Source organism: Podarcis vaucheri, assembly GCF_965113315.1.
Source record: "Podarcis vaucheri genome assembly, chromosome: 10".
NCBI classification, from domain to species: domain Eukaryota; kingdom Metazoa; phylum Chordata; class Lepidosauria; order Squamata; family Lacertidae; genus Podarcis; species Podarcis vaucheri.
This window is the reverse complement of record NC_138748.1, coordinates 29,593,781-29,610,485: the sequence shown is the minus strand read 5'-3', so window position 1 is coordinate 29,610,485 and position 16,705 is coordinate 29,593,781. Positions and strand designations below refer to the sequence as shown.

At 41.3% G+C, this 16,705-nt stretch overlaps 1 protein-coding gene across 5 annotated transcripts; it reads right to left on the bottom strand.

The window, feature by feature from the left end:
• Positions 1 to 2,068: 2,068 nt before the first annotated feature.
• MDM2 (MDM2 proto-oncogene) lies at positions 2,069 to 15,268 on the bottom strand. Of its 5 annotated transcripts, none has more exons than XM_082239760.1 (11): positions 15,244 to 15,268; positions 12,754 to 12,844; positions 12,437 to 12,511; positions 11,979 to 12,112; positions 10,536 to 10,585; positions 9,290 to 9,357; positions 9,109 to 9,169; positions 7,490 to 7,650; positions 4,657 to 4,806; positions 3,818 to 3,895; positions 2,069 to 2,687 (listed from the first exon to the last, which is right to left on the bottom strand). In XM_082239760.1, the coding sequence occupies exons 2-11, from the start codon at positions 12,820 to 12,822 to the stop codon at positions 2,136 to 2,138; spliced, it is 1,398 nt and encodes a 465-aa protein (XP_082095886.1). In that variant the 5' UTR covers positions 12,823 to 12,844; positions 15,244 to 15,268; the 3' UTR covers positions 2,069 to 2,135. The 5 variants fall into 5 exon arrangements, with proteins under 5 accessions (XP_082095886.1, XP_082095882.1, XP_082095884.1 ...); XM_082239756.1 differs by lacking the exon at positions 15,244 to 15,268 and adding an exon at positions 15,082 to 15,104; XM_082239758.1 differs by lacking the exon at positions 15,244 to 15,268 and adding an exon at positions 13,310 to 13,693.
• Between the last annotated feature and the right edge of the window lie 1,437 nt (positions 15,269 to 16,705).

The following is a 16,705-nucleotide window of genomic DNA, read 5'->3' as shown; positions in this document are numbered from 1 at the left end:
TGTGCTTGCACAAAAATATGCAACGGAATTCGATTATTACAATTCACTATCCAGCAATTATGCTATTTTTTTATTAAGACATTTAAGAACCACTTGGTTTCAATGTTTGATTCTACGAGAGAACTAAGCTACCTTGTTTTTCCACTTAGCACCTCATAAAAATGCAATGAGGATACCAAATTAGTACCATGAGGTTGCAATCCTAAACACAAGGGGGAGGGGCACTACTGGACATTACAAGACTAACTTCTGAGTACAGCTGGGTGGACTCTGTTTGGTTATAATTACAACAAACTTCCATCCACGTTTATTCTGCCGTTACTAAAGCAGCATAGGGGGTACCAGTGGCCCCTCCAGGTGACAACTTCCTTCAGCTCAAGCCAGTACTCAGGTATGAACAGGGTATCAATTTTCAGCGATTTACTAAAAAGATACAATACTGGTATTCAGTGCCATTGTTATGGTAGCCAAAGTTGGAGAAATCTCATGTGCGAAACCTTTGTAATAGTGTTTTGGATGCCCTCCTGATGATACAGAAACAGGTGGTTGGGAGAGATCATGACCCGTTCCTGCCCCTATACAAGAGGACACAGTGCATAAAAATAAGGAACCAAAATAAGCAATCTGCTATGCTCAAGTCCTGCTTGGCCGCCATGGGAACAAAATGCTGACCAGATGGGACCTTTGGTGTGATCCAGCAGACTCACGTCCTTAAACATAAAATACAAAATGTTTTGATCGCATGATTTAAATACAGAAGGTAACAAGCCAGTTAGAGAAAGCAAACCAGTGAGATTTACTGAAAACTGGGGATTTGTTAAATTCAAATTTTGTACATTTATTGCACTGAATTTCAATATTTTACGTTTTGTTCAAATGAACTAAACACATTACAATGGCAAAAATGGAATGTTAAGTCTCTTGCCAACGAGACTAAGGATATACATTTAAAAATCATTTGAGGATGAAAACAAAATTTAATTTCAGTTTAACAGACTTAAACCTTTACCAGAGAAATGCAGATATGGTGGCTATGATTCAAATAACCCCTTTAAACACACTTTACTGGATTTTGCAGACTAGCTATTATTTTCCATCATCCAGGGAATACTGATTTCCCCCATTAACACTTCCTAATGATCTTTGTTGTAGGCCTGGTAAAAGTGTGTAGGCTTCCAGAAAGGGTAACTGGAGATTTAGTGCTGGAGATCTGTTAGCTCTTCATTTAAAATGCTGCTCTCTACCTAGCCCTAGAGCAAATTTATTCCTCCTGCCTGAACCATGTATGTGCGAACACCGACATTAACACTAACAAAGCTGCACTGGCACAACCTGCCACCCCAAACTGCAAATGACTGCACAGTCTTCAAATACACAAATGGAGGCAAAAACTGTGGGCTGTAGCACGTATGAATAAGATAAAGCAAATAAAAGGGGGAATGAAACTAGGTTAATTTGTACTCTTGAAAACTTAAGTAAAATATTTATTTAAAAAAGGGAGACTAACCAGGCTTCCATCTACCTTGGATTCAAACCATGCTTGAGGGACAAAAATGTTGTTTCTGCTAATAACCAGTTACAGTGCAATGGATTCCAGAGAGGAGGTGAAAGAAATACCCACAATCCCACAGCTTGCTTCTGATCCCTTGACCAGAGTTAAAAGATTATCAGTCTCTGCACAGAGTTTGCCCTACAGTCTTTTGACTAAAATCACTTTTCTGCAAATGCAAGATGTATCTAGTCTTCAAGCATGGTTGAAAACAATGGAAGCTAGTACACTTTTTTAAAAATGCTGTAATTTCAATCTCTTTTCTGAATAAAGAATGCAATTTTTAGACACAGAAGATTTGGACTGGAAGAATAAGACTAAAAAGATCTCACCACAAACACTAAATCCGTTCATTTGTTGCCATGCTTCCATACATCACTTTGCTTGGGCTAACTGTTTGCTACTGGGGCTAAAAAGGAGGTTGTGAACATTACAATTAAACCCATCGGCTTCAGCACAATGTTGTCTCTTGTAGGAAAATCCTGTGAAGAAGGTATAAAAACTTTTGTAAACTTTCAATATTTTTTGTACAAAATTTTATTTTAGGGCTGTAGGGTTTCTTGAAGCAATTCTGCTTGTATCTCGGTTAGCAAAAATAAGTTAGCAGGATCATCTCAATTGGCTGCCTGCAGACCAAACAAGGCTTGTTCCGCTTCTTTAGCTTTTTTGCACATGTGAAACATGACAGGAGGTGTCCCGTCCTTCCGTGAACTATGCAACCATTTTTGGGCCGAGTTTGGCATATGACACAGGGCTCCACACCAGAAAGGGGTAAAACTAAATCAGTGCTTTCTTCTTTGTCTTCAGCCTCTTCCTTCTCAGGTTCTTTATAATCTTCTTGGCTTCCACAAAGCATGCTGCTAGATGTAGATGGCTGAGAATAGTCCTCACTTTTCTGAGAGTCAGAGCTCTGTTCTGAGTCATCCTCTGCTTCATCTTCAGGTGTTTTCCCTTTCTTGCAGTCAGGAACATCAAAGCCCTCCTCGGGATCCAGTGGTGTGTCATCTTCAATTTTGCCCTCTACAGACTTTTCCGTCTTCTTCTCAGGAAGCCAGTCTTCCTGAAGAGCCCAGCATTTTGGGCAATGGCGTGGAAGAGGCGGGTTCATTTTATTGCACTTGGAGCACTTCCAATAATCCTGTAGTCAATTAGACATGAAACAGTTAAGCTACCATTTACCAAAATAAAAAAAGCAAACATCAACCATTTTTCTCCTCTGCACAGTCAAAAAACATTGGTGATATCACCAGATTAAGACATACTGAAATCAGTGGCTCTATTTCAAGTATTACGAATACCGGATATCATATGCAGATATTACTACACCCACAAGGGGAGGAGGAAGGATACTCAAGATAGGAAGCATGGGCTGCAATCCCACTAGCCTTCAGCATCATATAAATATTAATTGTGCAGACTGTGGGCTAGCAGGTCTATCAATTTATGTTGCTCAACAGAGGAACAGTTGCACTAGCAGAAAATTGTTTTGCAAGATGTGCAACAAAGTTACCAGCAACTTGCTTATAGTTTTGTGCAACAACGTTCCATTGGTGCAAACCATTTCACCAGTGCTATACTGTACTGCCAAGCAACTTAGTGCTACAGTCAAATCTCAGCTCCTGAATGCCAAAAAAATGGAAGTAAATGCTCCGGTTTTCAAATGTTTTTTGGAAGCCAAATGTCCAACGCGGCTTTCGCTTGAGAGCAGGAAGCTCCTGCAACCAATCGGAAGCCGCGCCTTGGTTGTTGAACATTTCGGAAGTCAAACGGGCTTCTGGAACAGATTACATTCGACAACAGAGGTTTGACTGTAGTACATTGCATAAAACCCTTTGTCTAGCTGGCATCTACTAGGGAAAAGTTGCATGACTAGTTGGCTCTTGTGCATTGCCTGGTCAAATCTGACCTATCTCACTGGTATGACACCCATAAATTATAAGAGATCAACAGTCTATTCCTACTGTCCAACACACCCAGTATTCCTAATGTTAGCTGCTTTTGATCTGCTATTTTAATGTTATTTGCTTTGGACATACCCATTTTCCAGCATAGCCTACCCACTAAAGCAACCTTTCCCAACCTTGCAGTCCAAAACATCTGGAATGCACAACTCCTATCAGCCTCAGCCAGCGTGGTCATGCGGTCTGTGGCTAATTGGAATTGTAGTCAAACATTCAGAGGGCGCCAGGTTGGGGAATGTTGCTCTAGCATATACAAAAACATCTAATTTAAAAAGCTGAATTTACTCTAAATGAAGACATTACTTACACCTGGTGAAATTTCAGGATCATCATCAAATGAATCCACATCACTGTCTTCAGTCTGATATATAGTTACCTCATACATCTGATAGAAGAAAATGTTCAGATTCCAATTACACAAATATGCAAGGCGTCAGAACTCCAAAGAGACAAATTCAAATTGTACTGGTGTAAACGCTGTATTTCTCTTCCATGAATTACTGAGGTATGATGCAACTGGTTCCAACACTGCAAAAGATCACTGTGCTCCTCTCTACCATTAAAATCAATTGACTCATGAATGGCTTCAATATGTATTGGGACTGTACTCATTTGATTCCAATCATACTTGAAGGTTGTGTTAAATGGAATCCGCTAGACAATACTATATCAAAAGGACAACTGCCGGACAATCTGCCAAACAATACTATATCAACAGGACAACATAATTTACCCTGTTGAGAAATTATGCAACTTTTTTTTTTTTTTGCAAAAACAAGTAACTGTAAAAACTGCAGAGGGGAAAGAAGAGAATGGTATGAAAAATTGTCAGAAAGCTTAACAAAGACTTCAAGTCAGTCTCTATAATCATCTTCTTTTTTTAACTATTTGTCAGATAACTATTTGTGCTTCCCAGAAACTTTTAGGAACTATAACAGTGGGGGGGGGGCCTTACAAGAAAACCCATAAAGCATATTTGGAGAAGGTCTACAGGACAGTGGCAGACAGAGCACATATTTTGATTCAATTCCAGTTAAATGGATGTCATTGGAAAGGCTTTGGTCTAAGATGCGAGTGGCTGCCAGTCTGAGTCAAGTGTTCATAGATTTTCTTCACTACCATTCCAATTAACTTTAATTCTCCTACCTCATCATCGTCTTCTGTAAGCTCAGATTCTTCTTCATTGATACTGTAGTTTTCTGAACAGATAGATTCAACCTCAAACTCAACACTGAATTGATCTGAAACAGAATCCTCATCCAGCCAGTCCGCTGTTTCACTTAAGCTGTCATGATCCTGGAAGAGGTAATAATGTCCTTTTAGTCAAGTTTGTAACTAGAACTAACAGTAATGAAATTAATGGCTTTGAATTCCATAGATAGCCACCTATTTCTGTAAAATACATTGTTGAAATAATCATGGAAATAAGGGAAGAGCTGCTTGAAGAAACTGAAATAAACCTGTGTCAGTATGGGGAGACTAATCAATTGCAGCAAAATTCTGTGTAACTTGTTTTTATTTTCCAACCTGACTAGTTTGTTACCAGTCAGAGATGAATGAGCTGAGGCAGAATTCTAGTGAAAGCAAAGCTGATCTTTTATTATCTGTTGCAACAGTCTTTCTCTTCCCGTTCCCCCACCCCTAGTCAGGAGGTGAAGGACCCAGAACAAGGAAAAACCCATCTTTTTAAAGGTTTGCATTTTTGGCATGGAGGAGGACACCCTCTTCTGCAAGTGTCAGAGTCACCTGGGATAAGTGTCATGGTTACATCACATACTAGGTGGAGTCAGGCAGACCGGGGTGTCAAATGCCTGAAGATCAGCATGTTTCACAAAGTTCCAGACAGAGTTTTCAAAAAGTATTGACACTGAAAATAGAGCTTGGGGTAGTCAACATGGTAAGAGGATCCGGCAGGATCTGGAGATTGATTTTATGTAGAGTACCTGAGCAAACAGGGCAACCTTCTAGGGCAGGGGTCTGCAACCTTTAAGACAAAAAGAGCCACTTGGACCAGTTTCCGAAGAAAAAAAAACTGGGAGCCGCAAAACTCGTCATTATAAAAATAATTTTGTCACTTTTTTATTATTTCTTTGTTTGACCCCTCAGAATTACTCCTCCTCACAGAAATAAATGTTAAATTAACAAGTTACCTTTTTGTGTGTGTGTGTGTGTGTGTGTGTGTGTGTTTTTTCTTCACTCCCCTTCAAAACAGTGACCAGCGTACATGCCCCCTTTCAATGCAGTGACCAGCGTACATGCCCCTTACAATGTAGCGGGCGGGCAGGTGACGTCGGAACGGTGCGTGACTAACGCACGCACCGCCCCCATGTGACGTCACAGCCAGTACAGCGCCCGCCACATGGGGAGTGTCGGGGCGCACAATGCGCCTCCTCCCCTCACTAGTATCCAGAGCTGCGGGTTGCCGACCCCTGTTCTAGGGTGACTAACACGTTGCAGATTCTGGGAGCTTCCCTGATGGGCATCCTGCCAACATGACCCTAGGCTTCGGGGATTATGGAAGACCCAAATATTCTCACAATGCAATATAATATACACACACACTATAGGCTCAAGAATAATACATTTACAAGTGATCTTATACCTAGTTTCTATATAGAAATTCAGGTTTTCCTTGTTTAAGCAGGCTAGAGTGAAAGTATCTGGCTTAAATGTTGAAGAAAGGTGAGGGCATGTGTGGGGTGGTACTTTGAGTCGATGTAAGGATATACTTATTTCATGTGCATCCTGGAGACGTGGCAGGGCACACAGCGATGAATAGAGAGGGGAAAAGGGGGATATGCAATGGGCATTTTTCTGGTAACAATCCTCCCTTTGGGAGCATGGTAAGCTTTTCCTATGATGGGATACATATCACTGCATATTAGTAGCTGTCCAAATATGAACAGATTCTGATAACCAAAAATATGTACCACCACGTTAAATGTTTTGCTGCAATGACAATCTCCAGAAAAAAACATTATTAATGGGGTTTGAGAAAGAGAGAGCAAGCAGGGGTATGGGCCGCTGCACTGAAGAGATGAAACTGGAACAGTGGTTTACATGAGCAGGCTGACACAGTGGGACATTATGAGTTATGTGTCTCAATTCACCCAGGCAGGTACGAAGTGATTTTAAGCTTTCAAGTTAGATCCTTATATTTGCTTTGACTAGGGTACTATACATTTCTGAAAACACTTAGCAGTAACAATAGTAGTGGTGAAACACATGTCATCCTAAAATGTCACTTAAGAGTTCATTCTGTTTTAACAGCTCCCATCTAAGTATTCAAACACTAATTTCGCTACATAATTGGAAGAAGGTCATCCATATGGGAAAAGTTCAAACTTTAATAGTCAGCAATTCAGAGAAACTATCTCTTTTCTGATGCTGTTATTTCTGTTCAGCAGAATTTGGTTTCATCGTTGAAAATGGTCATAACCATTACCAAATGGAAAAGATTCAGGCTATGACCAAAACATATTGGGCGTGGGTGCAAATAGTTTTCAGTAGTTGTTCAAGTATTCTAGACAGCTTAGCACATAAAAAACCCATTAATGGACCTTACTGTTTCTGAATACATGAGATGACTGAATGCTTCCTGTATTTTATTTTATTTTGCTTTTTTTTGGGGGGGATGAAGAATAGCAAATTGCAGAGAAGGGTAGCCTAGAGAACTTCTCTCTGGCATACTACATTCTGTATACACGGGGACAATTCTACAGTACACTGGAAGGGCAGGTGAAAAAGAGGGCAGGGTTCCAGCTTGTTTAATAGCTGTGCATAACAGGCAATTTCAGCAGGTAATTTGCATGACAAGCTATAACTTCTGAATTTCACTCTTCCACACAACTATGAAAAGTGCAGGAGCACTGTCCTCTATTTCATCTGGTGATACAATTTTAAGACACAATGAGAACCTAAAAAAAACGGGAGAGACTTAAAGAAAATAGTTTCCTCATGAAAGTCCATTACTACTTACCGGACTTGATGAAGAGCCTGTGGAACTGCTGATGTTGCTAAGATCACAAGGTAAACCGCTTACTACACACCATGAAAGACTTTCATCAAATGTAAGGGAAATGCTGTCTGATCTATGCCGTTTCAGTCTTTCATCATTCTTATCTTCTAAAGGACTTTCTTCTGCAGGATTAAAAAAACCCAACCTCTTAGCAAGTACAGTGGTACATCAGGTTACAGACGCTTCAGGTTACAGATTCTGCTAACCCAGAAGTAGTACCTCAGGTTAAGAACTTTGCTTCAGGATGAGAACAGAAATTGTGCAGCGGCGGTGCGGCAGCAGCGGGAGGCCCCATTAGCTATAGTGGTACTTCAGGTTAAGAACAGTTTCATGTTAAGAACGGACCTCCGGAACGAATTAAGTTCTTAACCCGAGGTACCACTGTACTTCTACAAGCTTTGCAGTTCCTGATTTTGGTATGGGACTTCTTGGTTCAGTCTCTCTCTCCTTTCTGCCATGTTATCCCAAAGCATCCAAAAGTACTGATGCCCCTAAGACTTCTCACTGCAATAATATACCGTATTTTTTGCACCATAACACTCACTTTTTTCCTCCTAGAAAGCAAGGGGAAATGTCTGAGCGTGTTATGGAGGGAATGCCTACGGGTGGCATGCCTACGGATTTTCCTCCTCTAAAAACTACATGCGTGTTATGGTCGGGTGCGTGTTATAGAGCGAAAAATACGGTAATTTTCATCACTCCACATTTACTGTATAGTGTTAGAAGCTTGCACAGAAGCCACTGGCATTCCACTGTAACAAGCACAGCAATTATATAGCACAATCAGATACATATTTACTCAGAAATCATTTAATTCAATGGTGCTTACACCCAGGTAAGTGAATATAGGACTGCAGCTGTAAAGATGCATAGGAAATCGTACATTTCAGGTGTTAGAAGAGATAATATGTAAATCTATGAGTGAGGTCCATATTCTCAGTACAGCACACTTGCTTTAAATAACTTTCTCAGTCTCAGGTCCCATTTGGGAAATGCAAATAATCACTTCCTCTACAATGCTATTATGGCAAATGCAAATAACTATAATGTACACAGGTACTGTAATGAATATTAAAGTAAAAATTTCCAAAGGCTGAAGAAAACCGACAAGCAACTCAAACACAAAGAGCTAACATTAGAAGCATTTGTGGGCAAGAAGATTTCAGTTTTCACAAGTTTCTTGGGTGATAAACTTAGCTGAAATAAGGATTATGTCCCCACACAAGTTAGGGAAAAGTAGGAATCCAGAAGTGTTTTTTGCCCACACTGACATCCAGTTATAAGTAGGCAGCTATATGTCTGCTCATAAAGGACGGTAAGCTATGACAAGTTATCACCCAGCACAGTGGAGTGAGATATGCAAAACAGAAGGTGTGGAACTTAGGCCATGGCTCGAAGGGTTGCTGTACTGGGATTTTCAAATAATCGCTTCCACCAGGAAACCAACCCTCAAGCTTGAAGCAGCAAAAAGTCACTCTTCTCACAAACATCCAACTTTGTGCGTTCTATCACTGACTTGAGTTTTGGATACCTGAGTTACTATAAGCACTGAAACCGACAAAGCAGAAGGCTGTGCTCACCTGTTTCACTGTGTGCTCTTCTCCTAGAAGAACTGGCTTCACTGGATTCTTGGACCGATTCCTGTTTAATTAAAAACAAACAAATAAGCCAAACCCCTCAGATATCTCTTTAATCTTTACCAATCCAGATGTTACACTTCAAAGTATGGAAATAAAGAATGTAACGTGTAATTAAAATTACCTTTATAGTATTTCCATTTTCTACTTGCCACCTGGACTGATTCACAGATGTGTTAAAATTACTAGAGCCTTCAAAAAGAAATGCATATTGGACGTCATCAAAAAAGGACAGCAGGAGGTTCAAATACACATTTAAGAACAAACAGATTAATACACTGCAATTCCATAAATATAAATTGCTCAAAATCCTAATTCAGGAATACAGTATGCATTGGAGTAATGCACAAACATGTGAACAGCAAAAAAATTGTAATAACCTATAAGACAAATCAATGAAGCTTATTTATTGCTTTACATGAATTAATCCTCAAATTCAAGATCTTTTCTATGTTCATCATTTAAAAACTGAATCCAACTAGAACAAATTTTGAGAAATTTGGGGATAGAAAAGGTTTACAACTGGGAATCACACTTATATTTTGTATGATTTGTGCGTATGATTCACAAATGACAACAACTGCATGGTGGCAAGCAGGTGAATTCTGGAAGACTGGGTTCATCCAGACATTTGGATCTGTTCAGGACCTTAATTGTGGTATTTTAATGAGTGGAATACTAGTTCTATTTTCAACCCACATGTGGGTAAATCAGCTTTCTTACTAGCTACTTATTCATCACCGTCCTAACTGTTCCTATTTATAATTCCTGGGAAAAGCCCAGCAGATAGGTATCCCAATCCAAATAATCCATTTTGGGTGGGGCAGTACAAACTCCCAGCTGTTCCTTTTATAGATTGTTGGTTCTAATTTTTCTTTTTTAAAAATATGATTTTTATTACATTTTCTGTTTTACAATTTCAAATAAACATTTTACATACTTAAAAGATATCAGTGACTTCTCTTCTCCTCTTTCCATGGTTCATTTTACATATCGTATATCCCTGCATATTTTACAAAAACTATACCAATTGTTTTTCCATTATTACATCCATCAAAACCTATTTACACTGTTGAATTTATGTACGCAATTATCTTCCATATAGTTTCAGTTACAGCTGAAACAGTAATCCACAGGATACATGGATTATCCCCTTTACTATTTATTTGTTTTCCATCATGGAACCCAGGGCAGCATACATGAAGTTCTTGGGTAGTTACCAACCCAGACACTATCCAGAAACTGACCTGCTTAGCTTCCTCAAGGTGATGTCAAACCAACCCAAATCAACTTTACTGTACAACTTAAAATTATCACGTCCTTCCCTCATCCAGGATAAAGAAAAGCATCATTATAGCAAACTAGCTTACCTTGCTGACTGACTGCTGTCAGGTTTTTAGAAATCATCAAACGTAGTTGCCTTAAAAAAAAAAAGTTAAAAGTTTATGAACTAGATATTTATATGCTTTTGACACCTTGGTTAAAAAAAACCTGGACCCACCCCATGCCTAAAAGCAGTTCAAATTATGTGATCTTTCCCCTATCAATTACCTACCGTATTTTTCGCTCCATAAGACACACTTTTTTCCTCCTAAAAAGTAAGGGGAAATTTCTGTCCGTCTTAAGGAGCGAATGTGTGGTCGATTGCTGGCTCCCTTTCTGGCCCCGCCCCCTGGCCCAGGCCTCCATTGTTGAATGTTCTGCAGACGGAGGCTGTTTCCCCAGTGACATGTGACTGGCTGATTAGATTATCTGTCTGGAAACTGTAGAAACCGCTCCCTTTCCTTTCCTAAAGAAGCTGCAGAACTGTGAGTTGAACCCCATAAAAACATAATTTTTTACCTTTGCAAAGTAAGCCCAACAACTTTGAGCTGATCCTCAAAAAACCGGGGCTTTTCCCCTTTGCAAAAGAAGCTGCACAACTGTGAGCTGATCACCCCAAAAATGGGGCTTCCCTCCTTTCCTCCTCTAAAAACTAGGTACCTCTTATGGTCAGGTGCGTCTTATGGAGCAACATTTGTATATTAGCCTCAGATAAAATACAGAGGGTCATATTATATCAAGTGACCCAATATTTTTACCCCATGTCTTCCAATTTTCTTAATATGTTGTGCACTTGTTGAATGATCAAAACTTAAGTTTAAATCTAAAATTTAAATGAAATGAAGTACTAACAATAATTATTTAAAAGTGTTACTTCTATCATGCAATAGCAAGCTATCACTCTGCTTTGAAACACATTTTTAAACGAAAAGCCTGACTAGCTTTTCAGATACCTTTTAATTGAATAATTTTCTAAAGAAATGCCTGAAGTAACTGATATTATAGTTTGAAGTCTTGTTTATTCTGTTATATTTTACTCTAAGACCTCCTTTTGTTCAGACTACTGAGATTGTTGGAGAGTAGAAGCTTAGAGTCATAATTCATTAACATAAGTAGTTCTCCAAACCAAAATTAAACACAAAAGTTAATTACTGTATGGGGACAACACAGTAAGTGGAATTCAGGTCTAAGAAATAAAGGCGCAGAACTGGACATCCCAGTCAACAGGCAACTCATAGGAGCATCTAAAGGTAGAATAAGCACCCTCCAAAGGTTTTAGATACAACAGGGCTTTTTCAATATGTAGGCCTGGTTCACACATCATGGTAAGCCAAACTGAGAACAAACCTTGGCTATAGATAGTGGTTAAGGAGAGCACTTGGTGTGTTGGGATAGAGGGTAGAAAACTGAATATCTGGCATGTAAGAATGTGCCAGTAAGGTAACACATGTGCTCAGCATTTAACACCAGGCTGCAAAAAATATTTTTACCTGCATTCTTTTATAGAAAAACTCTGTACTCCAAAGATATCACCCAGAAGATCATTTGCACAGTGGACAATATGTTGCTGCTTTTCATCATACAAACGTTTAGACATAATATATTGACCAATATAGAACATTACCTGTAAGAGTAAACATAAAACAATGCACTTTTTGTAATATAAGATTAACTAGCACACTTCCTAGTTGAGCTCAAGAATATTACTATACACATTTTAACTAAAATTGTTTCTCATCAAGCCGTAGCACAATCAAGAATTTGAACCTAAGGTTAAGTTATGTAGGTAAAAAGGCAGAACTGAGAAGAACCTACAGCGACAAACTTCTATTTAGCTTTTAGGCAGTTTTGTTTAATTGCCGTTTCATTTTTATATCATTTTTTATTGATTATTACAGGTTATATATTAAATTTCACCACAATATTCTCTGCAATAACCCTAACTTACCTCCTTCATAGTAAAAGTCTCCTTTTCTGCACCAGCAAGCTTCAGAAGTTGCAGCAGCAACGGCTTGGGTTTAACCTGGAAACAAAAAGACGCAGCTCGATTTAAACAGTGATGTATGTTCCTGTTCAAGATTTTTTTTTTTTTTTGGGGGGGGGGAGGCGGTAGCACCGTAACAAAACGAAACAAAACCCCCACAAAGGAAGAGGCCAATCCTTTAAATGAAACGGGTTTGCGTGGTCCTAGCAGGTTTCCTGCCAACCTAAAAACCAAACATTTGCACAAGAGTCCCCGGGGCAAAGGCTCCCCCGAATACTGACCAACTTTTCCGGACGCGTTTGGCTGCTGCCAGATGTGCCCTCGATGGGCTGGTCGGTAGTAGAGGCCATCTTAGTCGTATTGCACGTTTCCCTGTGAGGATTAGAAGGAACTTCGGTTAGGTTCAGCGGTTACGGGTTTAGGTCCGTCCCCCGCAAGGTGTCCCCGCCAACAAGCGGAGCCGCATAAAGCCCTCCGGTCGCCCGTCTCCTCACCCGGGTTAGACCGCCGCTTCAGAAAGAAACGCAGCGAAAGGCCCCGCCTGGGGTCAAGTATGAAGAGCGTCGCCTACCGGCCGGCCTACGACTTCGGCCGGGGCAAGTCCGGGCTTCGCTCCCCTGGCTGACCGCGGCCCGACATGTCCGAGCATGACTCGCAAGATGAACACTGAGTCAGGCGGGAGGGGAGCCACGCCGCCGCCATTGGATCCTCCTCCCCACATAAACACACATACCCTGCCCTTTCCCTCCCTCTCCATACCTCAACGGGTCCTCGCCTCAGTTCTCCCCGGCAGGCTCCGCTTCACCCACCCACACGCAGGGAAAGGCACGCGTCTACCTCAACGGCCGAGGAGGCCGAATTCCACGCCGAAGGCCGCCATTTCAGGCCCGACAACACGGCCATGCCCTGCCCGGGTTTTGCCGCGGCGCGAGCAACTGGCTTCTTGGGGCGGCGTCTCTCGAGCGCCCCCGTCGGCCCTGCCCAACCCGGCAGCCGGTTCTTTGCGCCAGCGGCGCGCTTCACGGCCTTTCCTGCAGTGTTTCGGGGGCCGTTTTCCCCCCGTCGGTAGGGTGCGTGTTGAAGAGGGCCTATACCGAAGGAACTGTCGAATGCATTGTTCGTGAAATGCCGCCGCGGCCTTGTCTTTCAAGGAGCCTGTCCCGACGGGCGGGCAGGCTGGTTCCTCCTTGGCGCCTCGCGGGATGGGAGGGTGGGCGACGTGGTGCCTCTGCTGCAAGGCGGCCTCCTTACTGCCATGCTGCGCTTATACCAGAGGCAGTAATTGCCTGTGCTCTTCACTTGTAGTGGCGGTGTGTGTCTGTGTGGAGATTTAAAGTCCTGGGTATGTGTGTTTTTTACAACGCTGAACATTCCTGCGGTTGGGACCCCGCTACGCAGGTGAGACTCCTCTTCCGACCTATATTCTCATCTCTAGCCCAGATCAGACCATTAAAGTGACACATACAGCTGCATATGCGCCACAGTCATATATACAAAATAAAAAAATTCCTTCCAGTAGCACCTTAAAGACTAACTAAGTTAGTTCTTGGTATGAGCTTTCGTGTGGTGGGAATGGGAGATTGGCAGATAGCTGAGATGAGCCTGTTGACGACTCTTAACGACTGTAATAGGTCTTATAGAAGGATCTGGCAACTTCTGTTTCAGTGTATCTGAAGAAGTGTGCATGCACACGAAAGCTTATACCAAGAACTAACTTAGTTGGTCTTTAAGGTGCTACTGGAAGGAATTTTTTTTATTTTGACTATGGCAGACCAACACGGCTACCTATCTGCAACTGGAGTCATATATATACACATGCTCAAACCCTCAAACTGATTCTGTGCGTTTGTTTTGTGTTACCAGAAAAATGCCCATTGCATGCCCCCGCCCCACTTTCTGATTTCTATACATCTTGTTTTGTGCCGCCCTGCGTCCCACCACATGTCCCCAGGATGCACATAAAGTGTGCCCTTATGTCGCCCAAAGCACCACACTAAATATGCTCTCCAAGGAATCCACCCTGCTCTCCCTTACCTGTTTGTCTGGTTCTAATAGAGGCATGGATCCCCCACCCTTTCTTCGTCATTTAAGCCAGATACTTTCACTCTAGTCTTATTAAAAACAAGGGAAAGTTTAATTTCTCTATGGAACAATGTATAGAATTGTTTAATAAATGTCTACACCCTCCATAATCCCCCTTGCCTGAGATCATGTAGGCTGCTACCTGTTGGCTTAATTAAGGTTGCAAACCTGCACCTAGTTTCCTTAAGTAAGCCCCACTGCGTTCAGTGGGAATTACTTTTGAGTAGACAGTGCAGAAGACTGCAGTGTAATTGTGCTATTATCAGCTAAAGAGAGGAGCGGGTAGTATGCCCCAAACAGTCAAGATCCGCTAATGGTTAGCAAGAGTTGATTCCCAAAGACAACGACCACACTTCTAGCAGGTTCAGGTTAGACATGGACACTGTGCAAACACTACATCCAAAACAAACTAGGTTATATGGATAAAAAGGGGATGGGGCAGATAGAACAGGGAGAATGCAAAATTAGAACAAGAAATAATACTTTTTTACTTTTTTACTTCCATTTAAAACCTGTTCATGACTCACCTCATTAGCCCTTATCAGCCAACATTCATAGAAACATTGAATTGTAGAGTATGGATCCCAATGGTCATATAGTCCAACCCCCTGCAATGCAGAAATTCTGCCCACAGCCATCCCTGGGTGGGATTGAACCACCAACCTTCTGGTTAACAGTGACATACTGACCCATTGCGCCAGGCTCAATTATGGGCAAGTGTTCTTCTAACCTCTGCCCTTTCCTCCAGCAGCCCTTGAGATTTTATCAAGTTGGAAAAACTAGCTTACTTTTGAAACAGGATTTTAAAGGAGGAAGTTGGAAGGTGGGGCAACAAATTATATTGCTTCTGCGAGCAGAATGCTGAAGGCTATAGCTTGTGAAAGAAGTCACAAGGTCTTAAAAAAAAAAAGAGCTGTCCCAGCTAAGTCACACACCAGGCTAAACGGCATTTCAGAAATTATTAAGATGTTTTTGCTTTTTAAAAACCCCCAGCAGTCATGTTGTCAATGAGGAAGTTAGCTTTCTGAACAAATTGGCATCTTGTAGAAACAAGACATGAAAACAAAGTCAGTGAATTGAGAGAGAAATGCTAGTTACTTAAGCATAGTTACCCACCAACCACTAAAAGTACTAAAGTTGCTTGTAACATAATGAACACTCCTCATTTTGGCATATCTCCAGTGGAAAACCACCATGGTGACAGTGTGCTTCCTTTAGTGTTACCCTAAGTGCGCACAGTACCCAAGCATAAGCCATGCAAACTCGAGTCCATGTCATGCATAATGGATTGTGCAGTTTTCAACTGTTTGTACAGGTGAAGGGATAGCAATAGGAGGCAAAGGTATTGTTTGCGAGTTAAAAGGTAAAAGGTAAAGGACCCCTGGACAGTAAAGTCCAGTCAAAGGCGATTATGGGGTTGCGGCACTCGTCTTGCTTTCAGGCTGAGGAAGCCAGTGTTTGTCCACAGACAGCTTTCTGGGTCATGACTAAACCGCTTCTGGCGCAACGGAACACCGTGACAGAAACCAGAGTGCATGGAAACACCATTTACCTTCCTGCCACAGCAATATCTATTTATCTATTTGCACTGGCGTGCTTTTGAACTGCTAGGTTGGCAGGAGCTGGGACAGAGCAACAGGAGCTCACCCCATTGTGGGGATTTGAACCAACCTTCTGATCGGCAAGCCCAAGAGGCCCTGTGGTTTAGACCACAGCGCCACCCGCGTCCCAGTAAATCAGGATACCCAAGAGTTGCAGATCAGATAATCCTACTCTGATGCATAATAATAATAATAATAATAATAATAATAATAATAATTTGTTGGAAGCCGCCCAGAGTGACTGGGGAAACCCAGCCAGATGGGTGGGGTATAAATTCATTATTATTAATGAAACAAGTTTCTGGCAAGGTTGATTAAACAGCTGAGTTTCACAAGGGATCCATGAAGAAAGTTTAGACAAATTTCCCAAACAAAGCTGAAGACAAACACATTAGGAGCACACTCTGTTCTAATAAGTGCATCAAGTAGATTAGGTAAAATAGTGGAAAAGTGCCATGTATTTAATTGGGTGCAAAATCATGTCATTTGTACTGACATCTGATTCCAAATATTTATTGTGTCTTATAACATCAGGCTCAATTCACTTAGA

Excerpts from the sequence above, each read along its gene's own strand:
- MDM2 (XM_082239756.1), bottom strand. Across the intron at positions 12,512-12,753 it reads AAACGCGTCCGGAAAAGTTG|GTTAAACCCAAGCCGTTGCT; the intron begins GTCAGTATTCGG and ends TTTTGTTTCCAG. Across the intron at positions 10,586-11,978 it reads TTTTCTATAAAAGAATGCAG|GCAACTACGTTTGATGATTT; the intron begins GTAAAAATATTT and ends TTTTTTTTTAAG.